This window comes from Caretta caretta, chromosome 22 (genome assembly GCF_965140235.1).
Source record: "Caretta caretta isolate rCarCar2 chromosome 22, rCarCar1.hap1, whole genome shotgun sequence".
NCBI classification, from domain to species: Eukaryota; Metazoa; Chordata; order Testudines; family Cheloniidae; genus Caretta; species Caretta caretta.
Window position 1 is genome coordinate 18046049 of NC_134227.1, and position 26448 is coordinate 18072496.

Here is a 26448-nt window from a genome sequence, read left to right on the forward strand (position 1 = left end):
CTGGCCTGGTCTGTGACTTTGGACAAGTCACTCTGTCTTGTCTACTCAGACTGTAAGCTCTTCAGGGTAGGGGTTATCTCCTAGCATGTATTTGTGCAGTGTCTAGCACAATGTGTCCCCACTCTTAACTGAAGCCTCTCTGGGCCCTACTGTAACACAAATAAATAACAACACGACTGCAGGACCAGTTGCATAAGAAAGGACTACTTGAGTGAGGAAGGTTTTGAGCCCATATTTGGCTCACGAGAGTCTCTTTTAGCACACATTAAATCAACACAAAGCCATGTAATTAATCGCTGGTTATAGTCTGGTAACCATGCTATCAAACTAACATTATTGATTTCCAAGCCAGTATGTTTATATTGTGTCAAATGCCATGGGATACCTCTCTGAGTATGAAAAAACCACTCTAGGCGTAGGAAAGTTACTGTAGATCTTTATTGAAAATTGTTTTTTTTAATTTAACAGAACAACCCAGAAAGAAATCCATAGACATCACATCATCATTTTATATACAACTGGGAGATTTTACATACAGTGAAATGGAAAAAAAAGTTTCAAATAAATCTTGGCAAACACTTGGGCCTGATTCACAACTGCACCACCCCGGTGTTATGCTGGTGTCACTCTCTTACCAGCATAAAACTGGAGTAACACAGTGGTACATCAAGCCTCATCTAATTAATTTCTTTGCTGGGTTTTTCTGCAAATTTAAGCCACTAATACCAGTAAGCCTAAACTACTGCAGTTTTCAGACAACTTCATGATCATTTGCATGATCTGTTGTTTAAATCCTTTGGATTTGTCAATAGTGAAACCTGCTTTGAAAGTCTTATAGACACTGGACCTGATTTTGCAGTCCTCACTCAGGCAAAAACTGTGACCTTATTTGGAATATTGCCTGGGTAGAAGGAGGAGTAGTGGGCACCAATTAGTTAACCGATGCAAGGTAACAACCCTTTGAATCAATTCATTCCAAAAATAGCTCTAAACGCTACAATCATCTGAGGCTCCTGGGCTTTCTGAAGCAGAAAAATCCAGAGAAATTGTGTTCATCATCTAGGAGTCCCTTGTTTATTAAGAAAACAGTTAACAAATGTTAAAAATGGATATGTCCTCACCCAAATACCTTTGTCTGTGGCATGATGCCAGGGAACACCAGTAGTGATATTTACAATAGCTTTAGAAGGGGCAGTATATGCTATTCATTTTCCAGTGAATAAAAACAAAATGCAATAATTATGCTGCATATGCCTGTGACTCTAAAAGACTGGAATACAGAGAAACTTTCAATGTCAATAAAGTACACTAAAGGTCTCTAATTTAACATGACCTGTCTCCAATTTTAGGACTGTTTATCATCGTTGTAAACTGAACTGAGGCCCAAGAACAAGAGACTGAATGACAGTGCTGTCAGTATTGCCAGACACCCATCCTAATTTTGGAAGGCCCCGTCTTCTCAAGGATCTCCTGACAGAGGGCCACACCTTGTAATCCCATTGGGACCAGGTTCTGTCTCTTAGTGCAACACGCAACATCATGAGGCAGCCGTAAAATATGACTCTCCCAGTTTTAAAGGGGAACATTTCACATACTGATTGCTGAAAATGCATCAGTCCAATGACCCCTCTCACACTGAGCTAGAGCTCTGCATGAAGACAAGTCTGTACATTTTGCAAGAACGATCAGTAAAATGAAATTAAGAAGCAATTGTACAATTCTTTGCCTATGTAATTTTGTGACCTCTTTTCACACTAACACATATCTCACCAGTTCTGTTTATATTACTGGTCTTCCGACTGGCTAACAATTGGTGCTATCACAGGAGTAAAAATATTCATAACCATACAATGAAATTTTTCAATCGTGTTATCAGTTAAAGGACCATCTCATTTTAGGCCCCACACTTAAACTGGCCTTTTTCAAAAAGATTTATTAAGCACAGGTAGTGGGGTCTTTTCCTCTATCTGAGCAAAGCAAAGATATAATTGTGTGACCGTTACACACAGCTCAAGAAAATATGGCTTTTAAAGTAAACCCTCTAAGACATCCTTAAGATATGTGTATCCAGATGCTACAGTCAGACACTACAGGGTTAGCAAATATGTTACTAAAAACCCAGGTCAGTTTGAGCTCATGTTCCACATATGAGGGTGAAATTTACTCCTTGCAGAGGGCCAGCACAAGAACTATGCACTGCAAAATTTCTACTACAAAGGACTAAAAGCGACTTTAGCAGTACATGAGTCTCGTGCTAGTCCTGTGCACACAGGTAAATTTCACCCTGAGTGCAAATCTCATATTCAGAGAACATTAGTGGTGATTGACAACAAAAATCTTGAGAAAATAAATAGCCCAAACCTGTTTTTCTTGTACACTCAAAACTCTCATTGATTTCACTTGGAGTTTTGGGTGAACAAGAAATGTAGGATCAGGCCCCATACATACGACTTTAAAGCCCTTCAACAGAGAGAGTGTGATTTAAAACATACGTATCATTGTCTTCATCTTCTAGAAGTAGCTTTTCAATGGGCAGAGTGCTGATCACTCTTCTTGCATCCTCCAGTTCCTGTGGGGCTGGCTCTGGAATTGAAATAGGAAGTGGAACGAACTGTGGCCCAGGAAGCGAGGATGAAGCTGGCTGATACTGCAGGGTAGACGCTGGTAATGCAGAAATGGGCTGAGCCCATGGGAAATAGGTAAGAGGGGATTGCTGGTCTGTCACCTCCAGCTGCGGCACAACAGCTGGAGTGGTGCTTCTTGGCTGTTAAGTACAAAGATACCAGAATAAGGATACTCACTATCACAGTTAAAACATCTTTTCCTGGCTCCATAAAGTTTCATGTCCAGTATGAAAATGTTCACAAGCTCTCCAGAAAGAGGGATGTAACCTGGTTAAAACCCCAGCTGCCATCAAGCCAGCAAGTGCAATCTCAAAGTTTTTGCAGTGGTTAATATACTTGTACATATCACATTCCCATCACCTTTCTGGTCTCCCTCCTGCCTTCACTTTTGTAAGCCTGCAAGGCACCCTTTCAAGATTATTATAAATTGTATTTTGGACCTGCTATCCTCATCTGTGGCTCTCTGATAATGTTTCAACACGGATGGAATGTGTCAGGGTAAGCTGATATGATGCTGAACATGTCCTTGTCTACACTGACCACCAGTCACTCATGGTCAGCATCATGTCAGCTAAGTCAAGGTCATGTTTAAACACCATAAGATTTCTCAGTGAAAGCAAGTTCCCTGGAGGCTTTATTTAAAAACAAACAAACCACATCCTTACTGAAAAAACTGTATTGAGATAAACTCAGAAACAGCATCTAAAACGCTAGGATTCTCAAGTGCAGTTCTGTCCTAGCTGTTTGTCCAAACAACAGAGCCTATTATATATTTGATATCTGATATTCTTCACATCTAGACAGAAGATTATAATTTATGATCCACTCTAATGGAAACTTCATGAACACCATGAATCAAAGCTGTAGGATTCCTTGTTAAGTTGGAGCTGATAGCAACATGACTTTATTGCTCTGCATTATTTTTCCTGAGCTGCAAACAATACTCTCCTAAGATAAAATCTGCCCACTGGCCTGATACAGCTCTCACTGAAGTCTATGGCAGTCCTACCACTGACTTCAATGGGAGCTGGAGAGGGTCTCATGAGAACAATGCAGAATGGTTCAGGAGTTAATTAGGTGGTGAGTGCTTGAGGGTTTGAGAGCGCATGGAACAGGGAAGCTTTGTTAAGAAAATTGGATTCACTCCGACTTCAACATAGTCAAATCTTTTAATCCCTCTCAAACCACAAGGATTCTCAGAACAATCCCCCTAATTTCCAGGCCCAGGCAGAGAGTAAATCAGGCCATCACATTACACAGTTAGGTTACTAACAGGGATTTGTGGCTCATGTAGAAAACCATACGAGAGACTCATACCAGGAAGAGACAGTTGCATGATCATTGTAAAGAGGGTCACTAAGGCATGTCTCTCTACTCAGTCTCACTTCTCAGGACTGTTCGCCTTGCATACGCAGTTATGGCAAAGGAAACTACTTCTGATTTTTCAGCACCACTTGCGTAACTTTTTACTTCAGACATCATCCTTGACAATATAATGTGAGGCAGGGATGTCGAGCAATTCACAGTATAAAGATAAATTTAGGTACATGGGGCTTCTCATAGTTCCTACTGGAAAACAGTTTTGCCTTTATTTCTAGGTATCTTTAGCTTACCGCAAAATTGGTGATCAGCGGCTGGGATGCGTAAGTCAGAACTGAAGAGGGTCCAACAAGTGTATAACTGGGACACACAGGCTGAACATACATGTCTGCTGTGTATGGACAGCTGACTGCTTCATGTGACATATAATCCGGGTATGTTGTCCACTGGGTTAAGGGCTGTAAAGTAGCAGGAGAAGGCTGAGAGAGCCAACCAGAACATAATGCCCCTTCATCGGTAACTGGCAATGAAGAGGCAGTAACATCCATATCAATGCAAGGCTGGCCTGCAAAATAAGAAGAGAATTGTACCAAATGTCAGCCAAAGCATGGGCTGAAACGGAGCTGATGAACAAATGAAATAAATGTTTGGAAGCATTACCAAGTGGTGAATAGGACGGAAGTGGCTGATGGGGCAAAACAACCTAGAGAACAAAGAAGAATATTCAGATATCAGTTATGCCTGAAAGATTTAAACTCAGCATATCTTGAGAAACTCTTGCTCGGAGCTGAAGTAGCAATAAATATATTATCATCAATTGCCTCTTAGATTTTGCTTGGTGGACGGTACCATATGCCTGTGTTATACAGGTATGAGAGCAGTTATCGAAAACTGTCTCAGGGTGACATTCACCCCTCTGCAGTGTGTCAGCACAAGATCCATGCTCCACCGAAGCTTAAGTGGGATTTAAATGATAATTGAGACCTTGAGTAGCTCCACTGCTCAGAGTGAATTTTATTGTTAGCGAAGATACAGTCAAACTGCTTCCCTCCGGGAGTTTAAATACCAGAATAAATGGACCTAGCCTAAGCCCCGGTCTACACTCGGACTTTAGGTCAAATTTAGCAGCGTTAAATCGATGTAAACCTGCACCCGTCCACACGATGAAGCCCTTTAGTTTGACTTAAAGGGCTCTTAAAATCGATTTCCGTACTCCACCCCTGACAAGTGGAGTAGCGCTTAAATCGGCCTTGCCGGCTCGAATTCGGGGTACTGTGGACACAATTCGACGGTATTGGCCTCCGGGAGCTATCCCAGAGTGCTCCATTGTGACTGCTCTGGGCAGCACTCTCAACTCAGATGCACCATTGTCTGCCATTGCTCTGACGCAGGGAGGGGCGACTGACGACACGGCTTACAGGGTTGGCTTACAGGGAGTTAAAATCAACAAAGGGGGTGGCTTTACATCAAGGAGTATTTCAGGCAGGACTTCACGGAGGGTTCCAATAGGAAATGGTGCACCTAAGTTATCGTTCTTATTGGAACAAGCAGGTTGGTCTGGCCTCTGATTGATACATGGCTAGATTTACCTCGCTGCACCTTCTCTGTGAGTGACTGCAGTGTGACCTAGAGGAATGAGTCCCCTAGATGGGGGGCCGGGGCGGGGGGGTTTGCAAATGAGTACAAAACAAATCTGGTCTATTTCTTGTTTTGATACAATCCATCTATCTTTTACATCTTTGGCTGGCAGCAGACGGTGCAGAAGGACTGCATGCCATCCACATCTCATGGCTTCTCGGCAGAAGATGGTACAAGAGGACTGCTACCAATCCGTATCGCCTGCCTGCTCACCATAAGATGGTTCAATAGGGCTGACTGCAGGACTAAAGAGAATGACCTGATCAAGTCACTCCAAATTTAATCCCTGCGCCCATTTCTGCCCAGGCATCCCTGATCGACCTCTCAGAGGCAACCAGGAGCACCTCGGACATGACGATGACGGCTACCAGTCCTACTGTACCGTCTGCTGCCAGAAGGCAATGGGTTGCTGCTGCTGTGTAGCAATGCAGTACCACGTCTGCCAGCACCCAGGAGACATACGGTGACGGTGAGCTGAGCGGGCTCCATGCTTGCCGTGGTATGGCGTCTGCATGGGTAACCCAGGAAAAAAGGCGCAAAACAATTGTCTGCCCTTTCTTTCACGGAGGGAGGGAGGGAACGGGGGCCTGACGACATGTACCCAGAACCACCCGCAACAATGTTTTAGCCCCATCAGGCATTGGGATCTCAACCCAGAATTCCAATGGGCAGCGGAGACTGCGGGAACTGTGGGATAGCTACCCACAGTGCAACACTCCGGAAGTCGATGCGTGCCTTGGTACTGTGGAAGGACTCCGCCGAGTTAATGCACTTAATGCACTTAGAGCATTTTCTGTGGGAACACACACACTCGAATATATAAAACTGATTTCTAAAAAAACAACTTCTATAAATTCGACCTAATTTCGTAGTGTAGACATACCCTAAGTATAGGAAATGAGGGGCTAGAGAGCTCTTTTGGACAGCTTCGGAAGCTTTTAAGGTAGCTTTGAAAGTTTTGGCTGGAACAGTATATACACAACAGGTCACCTGTATAACAGAGAGTTTTCAGCACACTACAAAATAGGAAATTAGACTCCAAGGGGAAATAGCTCCACAAAGCTTTAGTGGATTTTTAAGAACTAGACATTTCTGTATCCCAGATGATACAAAGTGCATCTGCATAAGGCAACTATTCTGAATCCTCTGACTTATTTTGCTGATTTGGGTATTTTAAGCTGGGATTTTCAAAGAATCCCAAAGAAGATAGGTGCCCAAATCCTACTGAAAGCCAATGGGAGTTGGACACCTAACTCTCTCCTTTGACAACTTCAGCATTGCTGAGTTTCATGGTCTTGAATGCATTGATTATGCTAGTGTAACCTGCTGTCTTGATAAATGAGCACTAGAAAGATACGTGATCTAAGCACTGGACTGGGCATCACTCTACTGAGTTTTAGTCCTGGTTCTGAAACTGAACTCACTTGTAGCCTTGAGCAAGTCACTTAACTTCTCTGCCTCCTTTTGTTCCTGTCTAAGGGCTTGATCCTGCAAGGTACAGAGTTCTTTCAACTTCCATTAAAATCGATAGGAGCACATGATGGAGACAGGGACTGGGTGCCTATTCAGTCAGAAAGGAAGAGCTTTCCTCATACATTCTGTGTTTTTTCTTACCGTTGTTGCTGCAGCTGCATTAACACTATGAATGTTGCCACGTTTCCTCTTCAGTAGCTCCTTCACTGGTTCTTTTACACGGACACCTTGATAGGGTCGTGGCTGCTGCTGTTGCTCTGAAGCAGAAGCTGAGAAATATATTTTGGTGACATTTATTTTCCTTCACCCCTATACCAGTGCTAGGCCATAATCGCCATTTAGGAAAATCCCTTCTTTGCAGACTGCCCTGTCAATATGACTCTCTTTGCCTCCTAGAACAGGTTCTCCTGAGCTCAGAGTTAATGCTGCTCCTTGATACTAAAAAGGTGCAGTCTGCCTCCAGATTTGTGTTCCTTATGTATCGTACATATCATGCTGGCAATGCACTCATTCTCCAGCAACTCATGGAACAGAAGCCCTGGGATTGCTCCTCAGCAAGGTAATCTGCATAGCATCAGGGCAAGCTAAAATGAAATGAGCAGGTCTGCATGCAGAACTCCCATTTGGCTACAATCACCTGCAGAGATGCCACAGGATTGGGCCCAATATTTGTACATTTTTAAGAAAATTCTTTTAAAAATATATGTATGGAAAAATGTAGGCAGAATACTGCAGACTTAGCAGTAAAGCCAGACCCAGCTGTTACCCCCTCACCCCCCAAAACAAAACCTCCATCCCCTTGCCCCAAGACTAGGCTTGTTAGTAATCTGAGCAGTCTGGTGTGTTACATCAGGCTCAGCGTACAGTGAACAGATTCTATTAAATAAACTGTGATATCAGTCCAGTCATATTTAAAGCCTGTGAGGACATGGTTACTCATGAAAAATGACTGCCATTATATAGTACAACATGCCCTACCTTAAATATCAACAACTGTTGCAGAATTATGCTGTGTTCATTAATGGCATGGATATTAGCAGGACTCTGACACTATTTCTTTTTCATGTATATAGGCACACACATATAAACAATCAAAAAGTACCAACAGAGTTCTAGGCATTTTACAGACAGGTCTGAAGACAAGGCCCCAGCCCTAAAATACAAACACAGGAATGGAATGGGAAGTAACAAAAAGCTGTAATTCATAAAATGATCTATCAATCTCATGTAATTCATTTCACTTCAATGAGCTTTGGACCAGGCCCTTAACTATAATCTACTTGTCTCATAATCCCTAGGTCTGGAATATTGGTTTCTTCAGGTACCTGGTGGGTGTAGCATGGAAAAAATGGTTTTTTTTACTTGGCCTGCTGCTCCTCTCTCTAGCATCATTTTTACCCATGTTTAATCCCACAGACTGCAAGGGAGCTATTTCAGAGAAAGTGCAAGAGAGGAATCAGGCCCACTGTGTTCAACTCTGAAAAAGATTTGGGGATCATGGTGGATAACCACTGAACAGGATCTCCCACTGTAAGACTGTGGCCAAAAGGGATACTGCGATCCTGGGATGCATAAACAGAGGAATCTCGAACAAGAGTAAAAAGGTTGTTTTACCTCTGTATTTGGCACTTGGTGTGACTGCCACTGGAATGCTATGTCCTGTTCTGGTGCCCAAAATTGAAGAAGCATGAGAAACTGGAGAAAGCTCAGAGAAGAGCCACGAGAATGATTAAAAGATAAGAAAACCTGGTTTATAGTGATAGACTCAAGGAGATCTATGGTTTAACAAAGAGAAGGTTAAGGGTGACTTGATTACAAAGTACCCACATGGGGAACAAGTATTTAATAATGGGCTCTTCAGTGTACCAGAGAAAGGTATAACACAGGGGTCTCAAACACATGGCCCGTGGGGTTATTTTCTGCGGCCCGCCAGCTCCCCGCGACCCCCCTACCCCCCCCCAGCGTTTACCTAGAGCGGCTCCAGACCGGCGCACACTGGGGGCAGGGCAGGCTCCCTGCCTGCCTGCCTGCCCTGCCCCTGCGCTGCTCCGGGAAGCGGCCAGGACCTGGGGGAGGGGAGGCACAGGGGTCTGTGTGTTGCCCTGGCCGCGCCTCCAGGTACCTCCCCCAAAGCTCCCATTGGCCGTGGTTCCCCATTCCCCCGGTGTGCCCCCCAAACCCTCCTGCAGCTGAACCCCCTGCTGCATCCCACACCCCTCCTGCACCCCGCACCCTGACCCCCTGCCCTGAGCCCCCTGACAAACCCTGCACCCTTCCTGCACCCCAACCCCCTGCCCTGAGCCCCCTGCTGCACCCCGCACCCTGACCCCCTGCCCTGAGCCCCCTGATGAACCCCACACCCCTCCTGCACCCCAACCCCCTGTGGGCAGGGAGGGGTCGGAGTTGGGGTGGGGATTTCGGGAAAGGGATTGGAATGGGGGCAGGGAAGAGATGGGGCAGGGGTGGGGCCTCATGGAAGGGGTGGAGTGGGGGTGGGGCCAGGGCCGGGGCAGCGAGGGGCGGGGGAGTCAGTGATGCGGCCCTTGGGCCAGTGTACTAGTCCTCATGTGGCCCTCGTGGTCATTTGAGTTTGAGACCCCTGGTATAACACGATCCAATGGCTGGAAGCTGAAGCTAGACAAATTTAGATTGGCAATACAAGGTGTAAATTTTTAATGGTGAGAATAATTAACCATTGGAACAATTTGCCTAGGGTTGTGGTATATTCTCCATGACTGACAACTTTTTAGATCAAGATTGGATGTTTTTCTGAAAGATATGGAATTATTCTGGGGAAGTTCTATGGCCTATATTATACAGGAGGTCAGAGGATCATAATGGTCCTTTCTGGCCTTAGAATCCATGAATCTATGAACATATATAATAGGCATAGTCTATATGATTCCAGGAATGTCACTCTGTGTCATTCTGAAGTCTAGAACAGGGGTTCTCAAACTGTGGGTCAGGACCCAAAAGTGGGTCGTGACCCTGTTTTAATGGGGTCGCCAAGGCTGATGTTAGACTTGCTGGGGACCATGGCCGAAGCCGAAGCCCGAGCCCCACCAGCCAGGGCCAAAGCTTTAGCCCTGGGCAGGGGGTCTAAGGTTACATGCGCCTCACCCAGGGCAGAAGCTCAGGCTTCAGTCCCCCCTCCTGGGGTCAAGTAGTAATTTTTGTTGTCAGAAGGGGGTCACGGCGCCATGAAGTTTGAGAACCCCTGGCCGAGAACATCTGTTGAGTCAGTGTGAAGCAATGGAAACAGCTGCAAGCACAGTAAAGAGCTCTTTTTGTTTAGAATATCACCAGGTTGGATCATCTCTGGGTTTCACAGTCTTTTTCTTTCCACTTTTTAAGTTTTCCGCCATTTTGACTTTATGAATTATACCCATGTGGTGTACAGCTATAGGAAGGCATGTATCTATGCCATACCAAAAGCCTCAAGTCACTGTAATAACAGAATGAACACAAGCAATCACTACTCTCACTCTGGAGCTAATTTACATGCACAATTTCATTGACTGTATGAAGGAGACTGCACAGATGGTGGATTATTTGGCCTAACTGTCTTGCCCGTGCGCTCAGCGGTTGTTCGCACAAATCAACACAAATCTTTCAGCACAACCCCCCCAGACAAATCAACACAACCAGACACATAACCGCACAACCAACACTCACAATATCCCCAAACCCACATGGCCCCTCACTGCAGCACACACCCCTCATTCGCCACCTGCACAAATCCACACAACTCTCCCAGCACAATGCAACCGTCTGCACCATATCCCCGCAAATCACTCTGAACCTAGAAGGTCTGTTGAGACAGTGTGAAGTGATGGAAATAACTACAAGTATGGTTGAGGTCTCTTTTGATTTAGAACATCACCAGGTTCAGTCATCACTGTGATTTTGCAAATTCTTAAGTTTGCAGCTGTTTTCAGCTTTTTACATCCATGACTTTACAAATTAGATGGCTTTTAGCTACTAGTATCCTATTATATATCTAATTTATATATACATAATCTATATCTATCTATTGGATATACAATAACATTCCTATTATATATCTAATGTACACATATAGCCTATATAGATCTATATATAGATATAGCCAAAATGTAGAATAGGAATATGTTGTACCTATTGCTGCATGTACACTGCAAGCATAGGCCTCAATTCAGGAAAGCATCCCAATTCAGAAACACATTTAAACAAATTCTTAAGTTGAAGCATATGCTTAAGGGCTATCCTGCATCGGGCCCACATTCAGTTCTAAATCAAGTTTTGCGTATTGCCGTCCCAGGGGGTTTAAAAATTGGTTAGCGGGAGTGTAAGATATGGCAGCTAACTGCTTCCACAATTCATTTACTTTAACTGTGTTTTTCTTTTGAACATTCCCACTTCTCAATACACTCCTTTGATTTTTCTTGCTTTGCGTCCAGTTATCATAGTGACAGATCCCAGGGCTTAAGCCAAAAAAACTGCTAAGATCCACTTTGAAAAGCAAAGCTGGCAGCCAGCTAAAATGCATATCATAAAAGACTTGTGACATTTTGAGTCGGAGGGAAGTACAATACTTCAGTAGGTGATATTATTGAGCCTTATCTTACATGAAGTATCCGGGGCAATTAATGACAGAAGGAGGCTGTGGTGTATCAAAGCTCAGAAAGCTCTGATCATTATAAAACCATTGATATCGACACTTTAGCTGCCGTACTTTCACTGAACTTTGATTTGTAAATATACCTCAGCTGATAAATTCCCATTTCTAAAGTACCGGGCTGGCCCTTCAATTTATTAAGTATAACTAAATATTTCTTGAAACCATATCAAATATTGAATTTAAAATATAATTAAACTTAGAGATCATTTATTTAGAGATATAACAAATTCTTCATATGATAAAACAAAATGTTCATTATACTTCTGTTCATCTCTTCTATATACAAATGGATATAATATTTGGATATTTTAATTCATTTGTGTGTATGCTAGAGAATTTTAAAATATAGATCTACTCTAAACCAGCAGAGTCAACGTCTACGTAGGCTATTCATCATTCTTATGTTTTTAAGACATTAAAATGGTTCAGCGGTTACAGACGTTTTAAATATTTTTAATACATTTCCTCCCCCCCCCCCCCCCCACACACACATTGAGATCATCAAGGTGATGCTGAGATATTCATTGTAGATTAAATTCTCCCCATCTAGGGGGCCAGGAAGAGATCTCTGTACTACTTAAACCCTGAAAATAAGGCTTAAATGGGGACTTAAGTAATGTATAAGCCTTGTGTAGATCCTCATCCAGAAAACTACATTAGTGGATCCCACCCTTGGGTGTACTAGTGAACCAATGCACGATTTACTTTCTTAAAAATTGCTGTAATTGGATAGTTGTATCAAGAGTGACTAGCTATTAGTTGCTTGCAAATAAAAGAAACAATAGATGTGGAAAACCTGATTTGCTCTACGGTCTGACATCCCTTAAAAGATAATATCACATCATAAACCCCGTTAAAATATAGTTATATTTTTGCTTATCCAAAATAAATAACATATTTTAATTTATATTTCTCTTAACCCTTTGCTTCCTTTGGAGAGCATGTTGTGAATAATTATGCGGTCCACTCTGTGGGTATGGGTCCAGGGTCAGATTCTCAGCTCAAGTTCTGAAGCTTTATTGAATTCAAAGGCATTATACCAATTTCCACCTGCTAAAAATCTGGTGCCTCTAATAAATTTAACTGTATTTCCCCTGTTAGTCCTAAGGAGAATCAGAAAAGCCCAGATTCCAGCTGGTGAAAATTTCTGTAGCTGCACTGACTTGAATGGATCCACTGTACGGTAACAAATCTTGCAAAGCTCGACAACAAGGTAATGCATATTATGGATCCATGGCAGGTGCTTTTAAATTTCAAAATGTAGCAATTTTTTCAATTGTTTAGCTTTTGTAAAGCTACCTAAATAAAGGCATTGCAAGTTAATGCCAAGCAATATTTTTTTAAATATCTAAGCTTGTTACAGAAACTTATTCAAGCCTTACTCATGTCTCTTCTTTTACCCTCCTGTGCGTTATTAATGTCTTACCTTTTTTTTAAAGGAAATCTAATCCAACTGTTGCATTTCAGTCTGAATATTAATTGCCTAGTTATGAACCACTTAATCATGGAATGCTGAAAGGCCCTTACAAATATGGTGGTACCAGACACGACTATAAACATGCGTATAAAATGTTCTCTTCATTCTTAACTGGAGACTAAGGACCAGATTCTGATCTCATTTACATCAGTTTAATAGCGATGTAAATGCAACCACTCCCTGATTTCGATTGGCATAACTGAGAAGAGACAGACTGTAATTTTCTGTTAGTACGGATTTATTATTCTTAGTACTCATGAAAGTGCCTAGATTCCCACTTAAGGATCAGAACCTGACTCTAACGAAGAAGACACTCCTGGCCCCTGTCAACTGAGGAGTCGGTAGCTATAACCTGAAGAACGATCTGAATATTAAACAATATATTTGAAATTAAGAGAATTATAATAGCACTTTTTGTTTTATATAGTTCATTTACATATGAAATGATTTATTTTGTACTTTAATGAATTTTAATTACAGGCTAGACTCTGCTACCACTATTCATGCTGGGTGAAATCCTGGCTGCACTGAAGTCAGTGGGAGTGTCATGGATTTCAATTTAGCCAGGATTTCACCTCGGGAGTAGGAGAGTACCTTATTCTTTGAGTAAGTGCATTGATTTCAGTGGGTCTACTTGCAAAGTAGGTTAATAATCAACTTGAGTAAGAGTGGCACTATCTGACCCCAAACTTTTGGGGGTTTTCTGGGGGCTGGGGTGAAAGGGGGAAGATGGCATTTACTGTAAAAGCTGATAAATATACCTATTCACAGTTTCCTGTGTCAGCAGGGTAACCAACAACCTGAAAAAATATAACTAAGTCTGCAGAACATATTTCAGTTCCCCCAGAGCTGAAACAAAAATAATGTTAGGGCAGCTGCTTTTCCACTAGTCAAGTGTACACCAGGTCTGAGCTTTACAGACATACCCACAGGAAAATGACTTTCTGCTTTGGTGCACAGTTCATTGTTGAGCAAACAAATCTGATCATTACAAATTAAAAGTGACATGAGGAATAATGACATTCCCCAGACTCAGGTAAGTTCCTGATTCAAACAAACCTAGGCACTTCATTCTTCACCTTTTGGTGCAAGGTTTATCTTAAAACAAATGTTCCCCATTGTACCGTGTCCAGACAAAGCAGCATTTTAATTGTTTGCTTGTGACATGCTGTAAATGAACAAAGACACTCATGAACAAATTCTTTTAAAACAAATAAAAATACTTCACTGAAGTAGCAACAAGATGAGTGCAAACAATGAGCCAGATTCACTATGTGTTCCAGCTGCTTTGCACCACTCCTGTAATGAAAACAGCCATAAATCCTGCTGGTGCAGACAGCGAAGCCAGGTTTGCAGCTGCTTTGTTTGGTCAGAGCAGTGCAAACCAGCTAGGGTCAATCCAACCCAGAGCCCGGCAAAGTCAATGGGAACCTCTCCATGTCTGAACAGCTTTGCAAGGTTTCTGAATGTAAATATATCTCAGTTCATTGCAATTCTCAATAGCCTATTCTTACACCAGCTACTATGAAGCTACTATGTGTTTGTATATCAGAGCTCCTTTCATCAAAGTTATTACTCATGATTTTGTTGAACATTTGGCATTAATGCTGACAAACACCCAACACACACACACACACACACACACACATCCCAGGGTTCTGGGCTGTCACTCAAAATGGTTGACAGTTACTTCAGGCTCAGCTAATGAGAACACTTACCAAACCCACTAACCTTGCTGGACCTTTGCACAGACTGACAATAGAAAACAATGATAATACTGTTTTACTACAGATCTCTGAAGAATCTTCCCGGACTGGTTTCCAAAAGAATAACAATCGAGCAGCTTGAAGTCAGTGCAACGATTCACATTGACTTCAATGGACTTTGGATCAGGTTCTTATTGCAGACTAATATGAGCTCATAGTTACAGGTAACATATTTATCTCTTCTCTACCTATTCCTCTCCTTTTTTGGACTTATGTCTGGGGGGAAATCAGACCTGCCTTCTAAGTAGGGCCCAATCTGGCTCTAGTGTGAGTCTTGGCATTGAAGTCAGTAGGAATCTTGCCAATGAGTTTATTCGGATCAGGATCAGGCCTTAGATCATGGGGTTACAGGAGCTCAGAGAACATACTGTGCAAGACAGCTTGGCAAAGAAGGGAGAAATGCTGAGCAGATTAATATCTCAAGTGGTGATATTGTAAAATTCTGGGCTTCAGTTCCTTTGGCTCCCTGTCTTTTGGAATATTTATCTCAGGTATTTCCATAGCTCGTAGCACCACATTATCGCAGTGCTGAATAAGAGGTCATAAAACTTGCCTTTGAATAAAAGCCAAGTTAGCTCTGCAGTGAAGACATATCCTACGATTTGTCTATGCCATAGTACCAGCGAGAGTTTTTCTGTGCAGTCAGTTCTGCTTCTTAACAATTTACATATACTACATGCTATCATGCATATTGGTGCTTTGAAACCAGCACTGAGAACTTGATTTTTTAAATTATTTTTTCTTAAAAATTAAAACAAAACTCGTTTCCCAGCATCCTGTCTCTAATCAGTTCCAAGCTGTGAAAGCAATTAATGACAAAACAGCTGCGTAAAAATCACAAAGCTCAAAAAGCATGAAAAGTTTTAGCTCTCTGAATTTCAGACGAATATTATTGCCCTGCACACACGCATAAACTACAGATTAATATAAACCTGTGTCCTTTCAGACTACTCAGTACAATTTCCCATCAAGCCAATTTCCACTTTGAAATATACTGCATGCCTGACTGACTGCAACAGCAAATGACACACTTCTCACAGTTTCAGAAGATTTAGTGTTTCTTTACTCACAGTCTGGCATGTGAAAAGCTTATCAATTTATCAAAGCAACCAGTGTAAATATTTTTCTTCTTTCCTGTTGCCTCTCCCATATAATCAAAAAACTACAGAGAAATACAATGGCAATCTTTTCTTATTTGCAGTAATACAGAAGAGCAAACAATAACTGAATAACCAAAAATTCCAGGCTTTCAAGTAACAAACTAGTCTGAGTTTTTGGCTTGAATCTTGAAAACTGCATTGCACAATGCAGGCTGCTGACACCTTTATTTTACACTGTGAATTTTAATTTTTTAAAAGAAATGACGCTTAGCATTGGATACACAACTTTTCTGCTCTGTCTGTAATCACAATCTGCTTACAATAATATAACGATACCTCTTTAGCAGTATTTAAGTAATGGGGTAAATATTGTATATTGTATATAATGGGGTAAACAAGTATCACACTTGTTCATGTCCACGCTTTATGTTGGTTTTAGATATTGAATCCCTTTACATATTTTTAAAAATACTATTAATTATTCAAACCAGTAATACAATTTTTCTACTTGTTGCTGCTTTGCGTTTAGTATACTTTTAACTCTCACACAGTAGTTCTGTCAGAGTTGAAATTTTTTCCCCTGAGTTATCGATATTTTGTTTTGCAATGTATCTACTTTAACAAAAGGCCATACTGTTCCAGTGGAGCTCAGAGAAAAGACTTTTACACTGATAAAAATATCTCTCCTAAAAGTTAAACAGCTAGGCAGGTGACTCTTTTTATGGCTTTATTGAATCAACTCCTCTTGTATTTAAATAAAGTCTTCCTAACCCGCCACAATTACTGACCAATAAGGAGCTGGTGTTTAAGGCACTGGACTTGGATTCTTGAGATCCAGCTTCAAATCCCAGCTGTGCTACAAACGGCTTGTGTGATGCTGAGCAAGTCAACAAAGGCCAGATTTTCAAAAGATATTTACATGACTAAAGATGCAGATAGGTGATCGGTGAGATTTTCAAAGGTATCAAAGCAGGTTAGGCACCTAACTCCCATTGGTTTCACTAGGTGCCTACCTGCATATTTAGACCCATTTGAATGCACATAAAATAATAATAATAAATGGAATGTCAGAAAAAGAGACGTTAAATTCCATCAGGTCCTCTCCACAATGTAGCTGTCAGCCTGGGCGTGCATCAGGATAAGGATTCCCCTGCGGTGATGGGAAAATATCACCCTGCTGGTGAACCCAGAGCCAATTAGTCCAGGTACACTTTGGGGGGTAAAAATTCTATGGGCCCATCCTCATTCTTCTGTCTTCTTGGTCAGCTGGTCTGTGGTGTTACTGGAGCCCCAGAAATGCAGTAATCTTTACAAGCTGCAAGAGGCAATAGGGCAGAGGTGGGCAAACTACAGCCTGCGGGCCACATCCGGCTAGCGGGACCCTCCTGCCCGGCCCCTGAGCTCCTGGCCTGGGAGGCTCTCCCCTGGCCTCTCCCCGGCGGCCTCAGCGCGCCATGCTGCGGGTGTAGTGTATTAAACTGCTCCACGTAGGAATGTGCTACTGGTATCAGTTACGGAGAGCAACGCTCTGGGCGGCACGCTGTAGAGCCACCAGCCACCGGTGCTCTGTGCTGCGCGGTAAGGGGGCAGGGAGCGGGTGGATAGAGGGCAGGGGAGTTTGGGATGGTGGTCAGGGGGCAGGGGTGTGGATGGGGTCAGGGCAGTCAGAGCACGGGGAAAGGGGGGGTTGAATGGGGGCAGGGGTCCCGGGGGAGGCAGTCAGGAAGGAGGGGGGGGTTGGATGGGGCGGTGGGGGGCAGTCAGGGGCAGGGGTTCGGAGGGCAGTCAGGGGACAGGGAGTCGGGAGTGGTGTATGGGGCAGGGGTCCTGGGGTGGCCGTCAGGGAACGGGAGGGGTGGTGGATGGGGCAGGAGTCCTGAGGGGGGGCGTCAGGGGGTGAGAAGCAAGGGGGGGGGCGGATAGGGAGTGGGGGCACAGCCGGGCACAGCCTCCCCTAACCGGCCCTCCATACAATTTCCGAAACCCGATGTGGCCCTCAGGCCAAAAAGTTTGCCCGCCCCTGCAATAGGGAGAACAGGCATCCTCGCAGGGCCACTCAGGAGGGAGTTTAGTGAGTTAAACTCTCCTCCCTTCTTCTCTGAGGGGTTTCATGAGTGTCTTATTCTGCCTCACAATCTGCCAGGAATATTCAGGAGTTGGGAACTAATAAGCACCCTGCACTCTTTGCTCCCAGAATCAGAAAGGATCAGGATCTACCCCTTGAGACTGCTCTAGTAGGACGACCAAGCCAGATTCTTCAGAGGAAGGTGTAAACCCTCATGCTGTGCTGGGCTGATGGGAGATTTTCTGACTGCCCTCAACAAACAACACCTGGCTCCTTCGTTGATGTGCTACTAGATAACAGAGAGTAACAGGCAGGAATAGCCCCGCTGCATTGTATTGACCGACAGAACTGTGTGATGTCATCTGATAAATTATGAAGTCACTCAGAAGATTACTCATCTGTGCTGCATTTGATTATCAATTGATTTATGGTCCCGCCAATGGGCTTTCTGTCCGAAGTTGACATTTCTGCTTCTCCTGGAATGCTGGGATAATGTGACTATCACAGCTGCAGCTCTGCGTGTTGCAGCCTGTCTGTGGGAGTCAACAAGCAGCATTTTCTGTGCGTCTGACACATTCTAGCTTTCCCATGAAGCATTAAAATTATTTTTGTAAGTAATGCTGACAATTAGAGCTGGATAGGAGTGGATTATACCATGTACTGTTTTCCTTGTTACGGGCGGATATTTCAATAAAAATGTAGTTAAATGCAAAGTGCTAAGCAAACATCTGGGCAGAGTGTTTGCTCTACAATCAAAAAACCTTGAGCAAGAGTGATGGAACCAGAGTGCTGGTTCATTGCACAGTATAAGGAAACCAACTTTGGAGACTTCTGAGCACTCTAATTAGCACTCTAAATCAATAGCCCAAACATCTGACCTATCTTAAAAGCAACAGTGTACTTATTGCCAGTTTTTGGTTGGGTCTGATTCTTATCTCTTGAAAATTGGTGTAAATCAGGAGTAACTAGTGAAATTGATGGAGTTATATTCGTGTAAGGCCAGTGCAAGTGATACCAGAATCATAGCCAATCACAGAAACTTAGAAATACAGGGCTGTAAGGGACCTCAAGAAGTCATCAAGCCCAGACCCCTGTGCTGAGGATCAAGTAAACCTAGACCATCCCTGCCATGTGTTTGTCTAACCTGCACTTAAAACCCTCCAGTGCTGGGGACTCCACAACTTCTCTAGGTAACCTGTGCCAGTGCTCAACTATCCTTAGAGTTCAAAAGCTTTTCCTAATATCCAACCTAAATCTCCCTTGCTGCAGATTTAGCCCATTACTTCTTGTCCTCCCTTCAGTTGACACGGAGGACAATGGATCCCTATTATCTTTATACCAGCCCTTAACTTATTGGAAGACTGGTCTCAGGTCCCCCCTCAGTCCTCTTTTTTCAAGACTCAACATGCCTAGTTTTTTAACCTTTTCTCACAGGTCAGGTTTTCTCAACCTTTCATCATTTTTGTTGCTCTCTTCTGGACTCCCTCCAGTTTGTCCACATCTTTCCTCAAGTGTGGTGCCCAGGATTGGACTCAGTACTCCAGCTGGAGGCCTCATCAGTGCCGAGCAGAGTGGGACAATTATCTCCTGTGTCTTACATTCAACACTCCAGTTAATAAACCCCAGAACCATATTAGCCTTTTTTTGCAGCTGCAGCACACTGATGACTCTTACTCAGTTTGTGGTCACCAGTAACCCCCAGCTAGCCAGTTATTCCCCATTTTGTAGCTGTGCATTTGATTTTTCCTTCCTAAGTGAAGTACTTTACACTTGTCTTTATTGAATTGCATCTTGTTGAATACAGACCAATTCTCCAAATTTTCAAGGTCATTTTGAATTTTTAACCTGTCCTCCAAAGTGCTTGCAACCCATCCCAGCTTGGTGTCATCTGCAATATCTTGGTTTTCTTGTTGTTATTTTAATGAAGTGATTACAGGCACTGTGAAGATTGGTAAGAATTAAATTTGGTCTATTCAAGATGGGCGTTGGATTCTAAAGGATGTACATACCACTGTTTCCTATCTGCTTTGGTCTGCTGAACATGCTGAATGCTCTAATTTGCAAGAATCCTGCATGGTGATTACATTTAACTTGGATACAAGGAAGATGAGGCAGACTAACAAAAGTTATCTTAACTTTTCTTTTGCACTGATAGAGTCTGAAGCTACAGAAAACTGAAGAGATTTAGGATGCAATTTGTAGAGCTTGTTGAAGAGGCCTGCTGTTGTAATGGCTGCAGAGGGCAGCAACATCATGCATGAGGATATCAAAGGTCTAAGCCAATGTACGTTGAAGTCAATGGGAATTGGTAAAAAATAAGTCCAATTTTTCAGAACATTGGAGCCAATATTACAGATGGGGGAACTGAGATACACTGATGGGAAGAGATTTACCCATAGGTCTCACCCTCCCAACCCAATCCCTAGCTACAGCCCATAATATTTTCTATTTTAGTAAAACAAGCTTTCCATTTAATCTCTGATGTGGTCATTCATAGAGCCTGACACCTGGTTTGTGAAGCACTGATGTGCTTGATTCTTGTGCTATCCACCTTTCCCAGAGTGGTGTTACCAAAACTAAGACTCACAAGATGCAACACATTTTAGTTTCAGCTTTCAGTATCATTATTTGATACTTTCGGAAAGGGTGCTAAAACCCTCACATCTGTTGTGGTGTGCAGCAAGGGCTTTACATGATTTAAAAGCCATTTTGGTGGAGGCAAGATTGTCAAAGGTGCAAAGTGGAGTTGGGCACACAATCAGCAGTACTTAAGTGACTTAGGAGCCTAAGCAGTCAGTGGAACTTAGTGTCTTAAGTCACATAAATGCTTTTGAAATTCTTAACTTGTGTGCATAAACACCATTTCATTTCACTTGGAGTTGGGTGCCTAATTTTCTCAGGCATCTTTGAAAATCTCACCCTTAAATCAAAGAAGTTATTTGAGATGGTCCAAAAATTTCATCAAAATTTCAAATGTTTGAAAAATTTCAACCAGCTCTATAAGCTATTACACAGAAATCAATTGCATGAAAGGCATGTTCATTTGGTCATAAAAATCATATCTCATTTCAAATGCATGTGACAAAATGGTATTTGGTGCTGCGTTTTTAGAAACTTGCAGTTGCCATTAATAAACAAAAAATAGTTGCAATGAGGGCTGGATTCCATTAACTAAAACCCTCCAAAGATGTGGGAAGCTCGTAGCAGTCACTTATCTTCTGCCATGGGCGGGGGCATGGGCTAGGGTATGACTTTCATACTAAAATGCACTGCTTAAATAGTCTTTGCAGGATTGATGCATTGAGGTCCCAATCCTGAAAAGATTTTTTTCCCATGCAGAGTGCAGTGACTTCAAGGAAACTACTCCCAGTGGACAAACTTCAGCACATGCATAAGTCTTCGGAGGATCAGGGTTTGACTGTAAGCTGGTTTGAGCAAGGTTAATCATTTTCTATATGTTTGTACTGTGCCTAGCAGGAAGGACTCCTGACAGGATTGAGGCCTCTCTCTGCGGTGCTACTGTGATATCAATAGTAATAATGAGCAAATTCCCTCCAGTCAGGCTATGTGCATTCAAATCTGATGTCTTGTGTCATTCTTGCAGTCTCTTCTTACCAGGATGGGAATCATACTATTCTAGTGGCGCTTCCTGTTATCTTGAAGATCTTTTCAATCTAAACTGAGTCTTCCCACATTCCCTGTAAAACCCTGGGATAGTTGTCCAGAATTCTGTTTGAGTTTTCTTCCACCCTGGTATATAGGCTGAGCAAACATTTATGTCTCTGACCTAAACATTCTAAGGGACATTTCAGCACAATGCCTTTCACCTGACTTGCAAACCCAAAGTGACAGGACTCTCCAGTCAGGCGACCACTTTGGACAGGTTTAATACAAAAAAGGCTGATTCACCCAGTTTAGTGACATCCATTGTAACTCTTTGCAGTCAGCTTTTGACTTAACTATCATGTTCATCCATGTGTCTGATAATTCTGTTCTTTACCGTAGTTTCAACCAATTTGCCAGGTACTGAAGTGAGGTTTACCAGCCTATAATTTCCAGGATCACCTCTGGATCCCCCTTTTAAAAAATCAGTGTTACATTAGCTACCTGACAGTCATCCAGTACAAGGGTGATTCAAGCAATAGGTTACATACCATAGGTAGTAGTTCTGCAATTCATCTTTGAGTCCTTCAGAACTTTTGGATGCATAGTGTCTGATCCTGGTCATAGAATCATAGAATATCAGGGTTGGAAGGGACCTCAGGAGGTCATCTAGTCCAACCCCCTGCTCAAAAGCAGGACCCATACCCAATTAAATCATCCCAGCCAGGGCTTTGTCAAGCCTGACCTTAAAAACTTCTAAGGAAGGAGATTCCACCACCTCCCTAGGCAACGCATTCCAGTGTTTCACCACCCTCCTAGTGAAAAAGTTTTTCCTAATATCCAATCTAAACCTCCCCCACTGCAACTTGAGACCATTACTCCTTGTCCTGTCCTCTTCCACCACTGAGAATAGTCTAGAACCATCCTCTCTGGAACTACCTCTCAGGTAGTTGAAAGCAGCTATCAAATCCCCCCTCATTCTTCTCTTCTGCAGACTAAACAATCCCAGTTCCCTCAGCCTCTCCTCATAAGTCATGTGTTCCAGATCCCTAATCATTTTTGTTGCCCTTCGCTGGACTCTCTCCAATTTATCCACATCCTTCTTGTAGTGTGGGGCCCAAAACTGGACACAGTACTCCAGATGAGGCCTCACCAATGTCGAATAGAGGGGGACGATCACGTCCCTCGATCTGCTCGCTATGCCCCTACTTATACATCCCAAAATGCCATTGGTCTTCTTGGCAACAAGGGCACACTGCTGGCTCATATCCAGCTTCTCGTCCACTGTCACCCCTAGGTCCTTTTCCGCAGAACTGCTGCCTAGCCATTCGGTCCCTAGTCTGTAGCTGTGCATTGGGTTCTTCCGTCCTAAGTGCAGGACCCTGCACTTATCCTTATTGAACCTCATCAGATTTCTTTTGGCCCAATCCTCCAATTTGTCTAGGTCTCTCTGTATCCTATCCCTGCCCTCCAGCGTATGTGACATATTACTGTTTAATTTATCAATTTGTTCCAAAAACCCCTCTACTGATACCTCAATTTGGGACAGTTCCTCAGATTTGTCACCTAAAAAGAATGGTTTAGCTGTGGGAATCTCCCTCATATCTTCTGCACTGAAGTCTGATGCAAAAAATTCATTTAGCTTCTCTGCAATGGCCTGGTCCTCTTTGAGCGCTCCTTTAGCACCTTGATCATCCAGTGGACCCACGGATCATTTGGCAGGCTTTCGGCTTCTGATGTACTTTAAAAAATTGTTGTTAGTTTTTGTGTCTTTAGATAGTTGCTCTTCAAATTCTTTCTTTGCCTGACTTATTATCTTTTTACACTTGATTTGCCAGAATTTATGTTCCTTTCTATTTTTCTCAGTAGGATTTGACTTCCAATTTTTAAAGGATGCTTTCTTGCTTCAACTGCCTCGTTTACTCTGCTGTTTAGTCCTGGTGGAATTTTGTTTTGGTTCTCTTACTTTTTTTTTATTTGGGGTAAATAGTTTGAGCCTCTATTATGATGTTTTCAAATAGTCTCCAATCAGTTTGCAGGCATTTCACCCTTGTGGCTATTCCTTTAGTTTCCATTTAACATGCTTCCTCATTTTTGTGTCATTCTCCTTTTTTAAATTAAATGCTCCTGTGGTGGATTTCTTTGGCATTTTTTTCCTCTACAAGGATGTTAAAATGTATTACATTATGGTTGCTATTACCAAGCATGTCAGCTATATTTGCCTCTTGGATCAGAACCTGGGTACCACTTAGGAGTAAATCAGTAATTGCCTCTCCTCTTGTGGATTTCAGGACAAGCTGCTCCAATAACCAGTTATTTATGGTGTCTAGAAATTTTGTGTCTGCATCCTTCCTAAGGTGACATATATCCAGGTCTCCAGAGTGCCAATCTGTGCTATAACCACTAGATCATCCTTCCTCTCAACACAGGAAGCTAAAGCACTTAGCTGTTTATCACCATGACTTCGAAAAAAAGGCAGGTTTAAGAGTGTTGTAATGGTTTTAATATCTAAAAAGTATTTATTTAGATTTAAATTAAAATAAAAAATGACATCTAAGATCTAGCATCCTAACATGTAATTAATCATACAATAAAACCTCAGTTCCAAAAATAATCATTTCAAACATGAACTCAACCAGTCAGCCACCTACCAAAATCTCCTTGTTACCCCTTCATTGTTCTAAGACACGTACCCTCAACTCTGCCCAAAAACCTTCTTGAACAGATGTCAAACAGAACTACAATATCTCCGCTGCTCACTCTGCCTGGTGTAAAAATCCTCTCCACTGAGGAAGCCAGTCAAGGCAGTTGCTGTATCTCGTGATACGTTTTGAAATATCCAATAAGAATTGCTACAATAGATTTTGCATTGAAAACTGGAGGGGTGCCCTGTGGATGAAGAGGCAGGAAGGTATTGCACAAGAGTTGCAGTGTTTGAAATGGGATCCATACAGTCACACTGGGGGGACAACCAATCTCTAGTACTGCAGCCCAGTCACTCCCAACATAAGCCTGTAATTCTTGTTAATCTTTAAAGAAGCTGTGTGTGTGTTAAGGGAAGGACACACCCTAACAATATTCAGTATGACTATCATTCTAACTGTACCAAAGACATCAAACTTTGATCATGTGCCTCTTTCCTTGCAGCTGAAATCTAAGATTCACAGATTTCTTAGCTACTGGATTACATTTGAATCTGAACTTGCTGCAATTTTTTTGAGATTGCTGATTCTATATAATATGCACTCTTGATTCTGAAAAGAGAAAAAGATCATGAGGAGAAAAACGTTGCTATACTGCTACCATAGTCTACGATCTGTCATGTTGCAATGCAAACTCAAAATACATGAACGAAAAATAGCTGGAGCTTCTTGCTATTTGATTTTGCAGTCCACAACATAACTTTGAAAATCCACATTTTTACCTAAAGGAAAAAAATGGCGATGCAAGTCTCAAACAAAACAAACAAACAAAGGAAAAATATTTAAATCTGTTACAAAGAAAATATGATTAACTGTTGATTATCTCAGAATAATAGGTACAGATAAAACTGATCTTTGTCTACTCTTTGATCTCTATCATAATGGAAAAGAGGGTTCATCTTTGTTCCATGTTAGTCAACTCACTGGAAAATATTTCAAAAATTAACCCTTTCCATTCAGGTATGTTGTGCTGTAGGTTAAGTGAATAGGGTAATGAAAGGTAAAGGATGTTACCATGGTTGCAAAAACAAACATCATCTATAGAAATATGCCTGGAGACAATAAAAGAATTAAAAGAAACAATACAAATTTCTACATGTATTAGAGAAAGAACTAAACTATTTGAGGACAGATGGGCCAAATAGAACAAAATGATTTTAAAAACCCATGGATATAACAAGATGTATACGTATGGTAACTTTCAGCCCCTACTGCCTCAGCTCTGCTCTAGTCCCTTATCTTTTATATCTGTCACTCTCTCTTTGAATACTTATGTAAGAAGTTAACTCATACAGTCAACGATTGTGTTTATCTTTAATAAAAAGTTAGTAACTAAAGGCCAAATCCTCAAGTGGTGTAAATCAGCATAGCTCCATTGGAATGTCAATAGCTACATTTGCAATGGAGTTATGCTGCTTTACACTTGCTGAGGATATGACCCTAAATGTATCACTCATAAACCGAGATGTAAAGGAAGTTGAAATACTCCTTTGACTGCCCAATATCATTTTTGGTAAAAGTCGTGTCCACGTAAAGTCAGATACAAAAATAAGATTTATAGCAGCCTTCACTTTTAAAAATGAAAACTCTTTGGCAAGTAACCACTGTAACCTTTGACATAATACTTTGCATCCTGTTACTGTTTTTATGAATCAGTCTGCCATTTGATTCAAAGTGATTAATGCCAACAAAGCAGTGATGTTTTCTTGTGTTAATATCCATGCTGGAAAATTAGCATCACACATTTAGTAATTGTCTCTCCTAAACCAGGCACCTCTCAGTACGTGGGTATAGTAAAATCTCCTATGCTATTATAATACTGACTTAGAGCTATTATTCAGGTGATCTTCATATATCTACTGTAGTTATGAAAAACAAAGGCAATCAGAACTCACTTACATTTTTGCCAGTGCATATTCTGTGGCAGAACGGAGTCTTTTCTCTTTGAAGAAGATAGTGTGGCTTTTTAATCGCTAACTGTGTTTTACTCCTTTACAAGTGATGTGATAACTGGCTGTCA

At 42.1% G+C, this 26448-nt stretch overlaps 1 protein-coding gene across 1 annotated transcript; it reads right to left on the bottom strand.

The window, feature by feature from the left end:
- Positions 1–416: 416 nt before the first annotated feature.
- POU2AF1 (POU class 2 homeobox associating factor 1) lies at positions 417–26448 on the bottom strand. The gene is made up of 5 exons (XM_048827350.2): positions 26328–26448; positions 7197–7324; positions 4605–4647; positions 4238–4509; positions 417–2764 (listed from the first exon to the last, which is right to left on the bottom strand). Exons 1-5 carry the CDS (start codon positions 26341–26343, stop codon positions 2453–2455), a joined length of 771 nt encoding a protein of 256 aa, XP_048683307.1. The 5' UTR covers positions 26344–26448; the 3' UTR covers positions 417–2452.

Coding starts and splice junctions, on each gene's coding strand:
- POU2AF1 (XM_048827350.2), bottom strand. Junction 4,648..7,196: donor ATGCAGCTGCAGCAACAACG/GTAAGAAAAAAC, acceptor TTTGTTCTCTAG/GTTGTTTTGCCCCATCAGCC. Junction 2,765..4,237: donor CGCTGATCACCAATTTTGCG/GTAAGCTAAAGA, acceptor TGTACTTAACAG/CCAAGAAGCACCACTCCAGC.